We start from the raw sequence: 8,076 nt of genomic DNA, 5'->3' as shown, positions 1-8,076 counted from the left end.
TTTGCCCTTCATGACAACTGTGAGGGGGGTGAATTTTTTTTATAACTCATCCGTTTAAATTATATTAAGCCTTAAAGTTCTGCATAATTAAGGGCGTGGCCACTTGAGTGACAGGTCTGCTGTCACTGCTGTCACCACCGTCGAGCTAGGTGGGCGTGGTTTCAGCAACCTGCTCCCACCTCTTTGGATTATCCGGAATTCGCATTTAGAAGATATAAGCATTCAAAGCTTGCAGTTCGTCACTTCCGCCAAAACGGCTCAACGATTTTTTTGAAGTCACATCGTACTTCATGTTTTTATACAGTCTATGGTTCAATCAAATGCTCTCTAGAATCCGAAGCGCCCGCCCCCTACACTATAAAATAGACGCTGAAGCTGCGGCTAAAATCGGTCACTTGTCCACAGAATTAGTATTTTCTGTACAGTGAATGGTACGTAGTGCACTATATAGGGGAAAGGGAACGATTCAAACAGTGTAAATATGCTTTCCATTGAGAAAAAAAAAGAAGTCTGGTTTCGCGCTGTGTCACCCTAACCACCGCACCGCACACACACTCTGCTCCGGTCCAGAGACACGATAGCACGGAGCGGATCACATGCGCAAATCGGCGCAGACCACAAAATGTATCGGAGCTATTTGAATTCTACACAGAATGCTATATTTTATAGCAATATGGATGAGATTGTGGCTGGCATACCCTGTCAAATGCGGGTTTTTTTATTTTAAAAAGGGGCGGGGCTGCTTGATATGTCCCACCCTGTCTTCCTGTTTCAGTTAAAATGACGTCAACACATAGAGTAAGGCTGTGTGTTTCTAAGCATTTCAGGGGACCTTTAACATGAAAAGTTTATATTTTTAATGTTATTTCATAATAACATTTCTTAAACATTTATACATTTATAAATATTTATAAAATATAAATTAACCAAGATTAATAAAAGTTGTGTATTTTTGATACCTAATGCATGAACTATTCTTAAAATATTACAATAGTGTTTTAATGCATTTAAACTCCATTCTGAAGCACTTATCTTAACTTTGTCCTGCAGAAACATCTTGACTCTTCTGAACACATTTGATCTGCCAGAAGGAAACATCAATCAGAGCAACTATCAAGAGGTTCTCCACAGCCTTAATAGTACAAACCCTGATATCATCAGCAACCTCCATCTTAAGACCTGTGATCTAAACAGCTTCCTCAGTGAGGTACAGTATACGAATGGGTGATACCACATTTTTATTCCAATACCAAGTTCCTCCAAGACCAACCTATATTGGTGTAAATATTTGTCTCTAATAAATGAAATTATTTTGTTCTTTGTGGGGATAAAATGTGTAATTATAGCCATTTATCTTTAAAATGTTAAAATTCAACATTAAAATTAAATAAACAAACTACAATATATATATATATATATATATATTGTTTATTATTATTATTAATAATAATAATAATTATTATTATTGTACAAACAACTTCTAATGTAAGGTTACATTAGCACCATGGAAATGTATGTTTAATTTTACTGTTTTATATTTGAATATATTTTAAAATGTAATTTATTCCTTTTCAGTAGGCATTATTCCAGTCTTCAGTGTTGATTTGCTTCTCAAGACATTTCTTATCGTTATCAATGTTGAAAACAGATATATTTTTGTGGAAACCATGATTTTGTGGAAACAGCTTAAACCAGCTCAAACCAGCTAGAATGCTTCAAAACGTCTCGGGTTACTTACGTAACCCATGTTCTCTGAGAAGGGAACGAGACACTGCGTAGCTTTACGCAATGGGAACACATCCCAGGTGTGACGATTGTTTGAAGCCCATATAGAATCACGCCAAATCATTGGCTAATGGTGCAAGATACCGCCCCTACGTCATACGTAATTTACATAAACCTGTCAGGTAAGCAGGACGACAGCGTGAGGAGCCTGGCAAGCGGACGCAGCGTCTTGTTCCCTACTCAGAGAACATGGGTTACGTAAGTAACTCTTTCATAGGTTCACTCAACGCTGCGTAGCTTTACACAATGGGAACGATATACCACACACGCCAAGCTAACGCACTGCCAGGTCTGGCCCATTACAGACCAGAACACTAAAACACAGCTGGCTCAAACAGAAGAACCTGGGAGCCAGGAGCTGTTCACATCAAGCTTATAGAACCTCACAAAAGTATGGGGAGAGGACCAACCTGCCGCCATACAAATATCTTCCAGGGGAAACCCTCTAAACAAAGCTTGGGAGGAAGCCACCCCCCTGGTGGAATGAACCCTGACATCTAGAGGTGAAGGCAGAACACGCACCTCGTAGGCATTCAAAATAGCTTCCCTAACCCAGTGGGAAATCATGTGCTTTGATGTGGCTAGCCCTCTGCAGCCTGCACCAAAACACACCAGCAACTGTAGGGACTTACGCCACTGACTGGAACGGTCCACATACATCTTCAGGGCCCTGACAGGGCAGAGCGGATGAAGATTACCGTCCTCACTCAAAGAGGAGGGAGAGAAAGCCTGCAACACTACCACCTGTGAACGAAAAGACGTAGAGAGAACTTTGGGGACATAACCAGGTCTGGGTCTCAAGAATGCCTTGACCAGACCAGGAGCGAACTCAATGCAGGACTTGCTGACAGAGAGAGCCTGCAAGTCCCCTAAACACTTTAAAGAGGCCAACGCCAACAAAAGTGTAACCTTTGTTGTCAGAATCCTCTCGGGAGCTAACTCTAGAGGCTCAAAAGGAGGCTCCAGCAACCCCTTCAGGACAACAGAAAGGTCCCAAGAAGAGAAACTAGGTCGACGAACCGGCCTCAAGCGCTTAGCCCCACGCACAAAGCAGGAGATCAAACGATGTCTACTCAGCGGGACATCGTTCGAGTCCCTTCGAGCAGCAATAGCCGCAACGTAGACTCTCAGGGTGGTAGCGGCCACTCCAGCCAAAAACTTTTCTTGCAGGAACTCCAGCACTGAAACAACTGGGCAGCTGACTGGGTCCACAGCATGAGCCGAGCACCAGGATTCAAAAATCCTCCATTTGGAGGAATAGAGCCTCCTAGTGGAAAGGGCCCTGGCACTATTAATGGTCTCACGGACTCCATCCGAGAGATCAAAGGCTATGGGCAACCTCAGATCGGCCATACCCACAACTTCCAGATCTCTGGACGTGGGTGCCAAATTCTGCCCTGGAGCTGACACAACAGGTATTTCCTGATTGGGACCTCCTACGGATCGCATTCCAGAAGGGAGACCAACTCCGAGAACCACGTCTGGGAAGGCCAAAACAGGGCTACTAGGAGAAGGCGGACTACGCACGTCATCACCCTGCACAAGACCGCTGGGATGAGCTTGAGCTCGTCGGCGCTGTTCACTGCAGTAAGAAGAGCCCCATTGTAACAGGAGGGGGGGGGCTGCAAGCAAATTGGAGTGTGTAGCCGAACTGGATCGTACGAATAATCCAGAGCGACACTTCCGGCAGGTCCCTCCAGGCACGGAGGAAGGCCGACAGAGGTAGCAGGGTGGAACAGCCGCCACCAAACCTGCCATACTGCGTCCAAAGCCTGTGCTGTGTGCTTAGTAGCACGAAGGTAACAGCTTCAGCGGTCACACCGTCCCCCTCGTCCATCTCCTTCAGCACCTCCACTTGGTAGGCCTGAAGGATGGCCATGGTGTGAAGAGCCGCACCTGAATGTCCCGCCGCCATGTAGGACTTACCGATCAAAACAGTAGTGGTCCTACAAGGCTTAGACGGGAGGAGAGGGCGGGACTTCCACGAGGGGGTGGAAGTCGGTGAGAGGTGTGCAGCGAGCATGTCCTCGACCACCGGGACTGCGGCGTACCCCTGCTCCACAGAACCAACAAGGTTGGTGAAGTCAGCGGCCACCGCATTAGTGAGACGGGAGAAGGAAGGCTGCTTCCAGGACCTGGAGATGTCGTGATGCAGGTCAGGGAAGACAGGCAACTTACTCCTCACCGGGCGCAAGCCAGAGCCACTGAGGAAATGCTCGTCAAGCTTAGATGACTGGGACTTGCCCGGCCAATCTAAGCACAACTTCTTAGTGGCACGTGCTAAAACATCTACTAGCTCTGTATAGGGAAATCCTCAAAGTTGGAGGCCACAGTAAACAAAACATCCTCTATCCCGAAGGAAACGACTTCCCATACCTCCGGGTTGGGCTCAGGACAGCCGCGAGAAAACTCTTCCGGATTATCCACATGATGACGCTCGGGCGATGGAGGGAGAGAAAGTGGAAACTGTTCACTCTCCATAGCCTCGAGCTCCACATCCGAACTCCAGGCCGCGGCTTCGCGGAGGGAGGAGGCCTCCGGAGCGGCGCGGCGGTAGAGAACGGCAGATTCATGATCAAAAACCTTGAGTCTAGCGCGCAAGGTTTTAAGAGTTAAATTCTCGCAGCACTTGCAGTTTGAAATGCCAAAGATAGCGTCTCGTGCATGGGCCAGGTCCACACATCTGACGCACTTACCGTGTTGGTCGTCACTCGCGATGAGACGAGAGCGCGGTGGCTGGCACCGACGAAAGTCCATTCCACTCACCGCTCGGAGAATAATATTCCACAGATGCGGTCACTGAAGTGGAAAGAATCCAAAACTAAAACCACGCCGAGAAATGGGCCAGAAAAACCACGAGAAGCGAATGCTTCTGAAGAGAGGAAAATCTGAGGTGTAAGATGTCGCGAGCGTGGGTCTATGTCAATTACGTATGACGTAGGGGTGGTATCTCGCACCATCAGCCAATGAATTGGCGTGATTCTATACGGGCTTCAGACAATCGTCACACCTGGGAGGTGTTCCCATTGCGTAAAGCTACACAGCGTTGAGGGAACCTATGAAAAGAACATACCTAACCAGCATATGCTGTTTTTTTTTTCAACAGGTTTTCTAATCAATTGAATGTATCATTTTTGAATAAAAGTAATACTTTATTTCTTTCTTTAAAAAATACTAATCCCAAATATTTTAATACAGCATTAAGGAACTGAAATAATCCAGTAACTTCACACTTTCACAGGGTGTAGAAGGAACAGGTCTGGCCTTCATTGTGTTCACTGAGGCAATCACCAAGATGCCACTGTCTCCACTCTGGTCCGTTCTGTTCTTCATCATGCTCTTCTGTCTCGGCCTGTCCTCCATGTTTGGCAACATTGAGGGTGTTCTGGTTCCCCTGCAGGACCTGAAGGTCTTTCCCAAAAGCTGGCCCAAAGAGGTCATTTCAGGTATGTATAGTAGACCTACTTTGTGACCATCATAATATGAAGAATTCATTGCAGATTTTACGTACCTCCATCCAAGTGATGATATTGTTTCAGAAGTAGTTTAAATTTCTCTCTTCATTGTTCACAACAGGGGTAACGTGCTTGGTGTGCTGCCTGGTTGGGTTGATATTTGTTCAGGGCTCAGGGAACTATTGGCTAGCCCTGTTTGACAGCTTTGCTGGATCGATTCCTCTCCTCATCATTGCTTTCTCTGAGATGATTGGAGTTGTGTATGTCTATGGGATAGACAGGTAGGTTTGAGCCTAAGTTTAGCAGGTAAATTGTATTTAAAAGAATAGTTCACCAAAATGAAAATTTGCTGAAAATTTACTCACTTCAGGCCATCCAAGATGTAGATGAATTTGTTTCTTCAAAACCAAAGACTTAAACTACTTCAGTCTGTGTGCACTGAATTTATTTAATACACGAGTTTCACAATTTGAGTTGAATTACTGAAATAAATTAACTTTTCCACAACATTCTAATTTATTGAGATGCACCTGTATGACGCTGGTCCTATTAACTACACCAATATTTTTTAATTGTCTGTTAAAGTTTGTTGGGAATATTACACAACACGCTGATCCTTTATCAATGCATTGGCACAAAAACGCATACATTTTGGACCGATTTCTTGCACTTTTTATTGTACCAATATTTTAAATTGGCCTTTGAACTTGGCTTTATTGCATGGCAAAAAAAGCCTTACCTTGACAAAGCACTGACAGAACCCACTGATCTAATGATGTTGCTGAGCGCTCCAATGCAAACTTTGCATGCAACAATCAGGCAGCAACTGACAGCTCTCTGATCCACTGGCAGACAGGCATCATCAGAATGACGGTACTGTAGCCCAATGATGTTGGGGGATCCAGTGGGGGCGGCAATCATATATTTCATATTACATATTTCAGGGTGGCCGTGCCACTCATCACAACCCTGCTAAAATGTAGCACCAGTACATGCGTTCATTGGTGCCCCCTCCTGCTGGTGGCGCCCTAGGCGACCGCCTAGCTTGCCTATGCCTAGAAACAGTACTGTCTTCAACAAAACAGATTTGGAGACATGCTCACCAATGGATCCTCTGCAGTGAATGGGTGCAGTCAGAATGAGAGCCCAAATATCTGATAAAAGCATCATAATAGGGGCTTCACAAGACATTAATCGATGGACTGGAGTCATGTGGATTACTTGTGGATTATTGTGATGTTTTTAGCAGCTGTTTGGACTCTTATTCATATTATATATTCATCTTCTTATATTATATATAAGCCATCTTCAAGAAACAGCTAAAAAACACATCTGTTCCATTTTTACTTGACCCTCTAATACTAGCACTCTCTATTCTATTTCTATTCTTTCTACTCACACTCTTTACAATACCACTTGCACACATACAATACCACTTTAACACTTGCACTTTTTACAATACTTGCTTTCTTTTATTTTAAAAATAGAGCCTCTAACACTATAGTATTCTCTATTATTTTTCTGTTCTATGTAAAAAAAAACATTGCTACGTGTACTGTGTTAGGCTAACCGAGACTTGTCATAGCACTTACATATTATTGCTCTTTTGTTGGTTTTGATTGCTTCTGTTGCCCTCATTTGTAAGTCGCTTTGGATAAATGCGTCTGCTAAATGCCTAAATGTAAATTTAAATGTAAATGTTATTCTAATAGCACCTATTCACTGCAGAGGGTCCATTAGTGAACAAGTGAGGTAATGCTTAACTTTTACAAAACAAGATTATTAGAATTGGTTATAGGACATAGACGAGTTACATCTTAGTACTGCCCTTAGAACAGTTTAACCACGTATCAGCAATTCATGGATGTTTTCACAGTGACAAGACAATGCATTTATGACTTTATTGTTTAGATAAAGCTCACTGAAATCAGCCATAAATTATGTTATCTTCTGTTTATGAACAGGTTCAATGAAGACATGATATTCATGATTGGACATAAGCCTAACATTTTCTGGCAAGCCACATGGAGAGTCATTAGTCCCCTCATCATGTTAGCCATCTTCATCTTCTACTTCTCCACCATCGTCACCAAGGAAATCTTCTACATCGCCTGGGACCCTGAATCGGTGAAGTTTAATCAATTGTTTAACATAAACTGATTCTTGTTACAAAAAATTGTAATTTGTAGAGCATTCATTTGGAATTAATTAAATGATCTTGTTCTCATATAGGAAAACTTTCCAACCCTAGAGAAGAAGCCATATCCATCATGGATCTATGTAATAATCTTTCTCCTGGCTGGGATCCCTAGTTTGTCTGTACCCGGCACTGCTGTTTTCAGAGCCATACGAGAATACTGCTGCAAGAAACATCCCAGTGCCCCAGTTCAAGAAATTGATTCTGTATCGTATAAAGTTCATATACAGGATGAAGAGCTGAAGCCACAAAAAGTCACAGAAATCTGACCAAATGTTCTACACATGAGATCCAATTCAAAGTTCTGTAGTTTTATACATTCATAGGTTAGAAAATGCCTTTTCCAAAACTGATGGAATATTGCTATTTTTTTTGTTTTGTTTTGTTGCCATTGTCCCTTAAAAATATTTTGTCCAAATATTCGTCCAATATGTCATAGTGGTTCCAGCTTTTGTTTTCCAAATTGCCATAACACAGCAACGTTTACTAGAAGTGTATGGTTAAAGTAAGATATTAACTAGGGCCTGCTGAAAAAAAAAATTGCTCATTATAATAGTAATATGAAATTGAAAATATATGCAAAATTAGCGTGATAAGGAAAATAATAAGATAATTATGTGCCATATTTGGTAGTTGGCC

The 8,076-nt window shown here is 43.0% G+C and overlaps 1 protein-coding gene across 1 annotated transcript in view; it reads left to right on the top strand.

Moving 5' to 3' along the window:
- LOC107743232 (sodium-dependent neutral amino acid transporter B(0)AT1-like) overlaps positions 1–8,000 on the top strand; it is a 15,498-nt gene extending 7,498 nt beyond the window's left edge. The window contains exons 8-12 of the mRNA XM_016556374.1: positions 1,051–1,207; positions 5,027–5,231; positions 5,362–5,521; positions 7,205–7,367; positions 7,473–8,000. Of these exons, the coding sequence (XP_016411860.1) occupies positions 1,051–1,207; positions 5,027–5,231; positions 5,362–5,521; positions 7,205–7,367; positions 7,473–7,706 (919 nt within the window). The 3' untranslated portion in view covers positions 7,707–8,000. The remainder of the gene's footprint in view (positions 1–1,050; positions 1,208–5,026; positions 5,232–5,361; positions 5,522–7,204; positions 7,368–7,472) is intronic.
- Positions 8,001–8,076: the final 76 nt, after the last annotated feature.

This window comes from Sinocyclocheilus rhinocerous, unplaced genomic scaffold, assembly GCF_001515625.1.
Source record: "Sinocyclocheilus rhinocerous isolate Xijiao unplaced genomic scaffold, SAMN03320098_v1.1 scaffold946, whole genome shotgun sequence".
NCBI lineage: Eukaryota > Metazoa > Chordata > Actinopteri > Cypriniformes > Cyprinidae > Sinocyclocheilus > Sinocyclocheilus rhinocerous.
The sequence above is the reverse complement of the archived record's forward strand: the minus strand, read 5'-3'. Positions and strand labels throughout refer to the sequence as shown.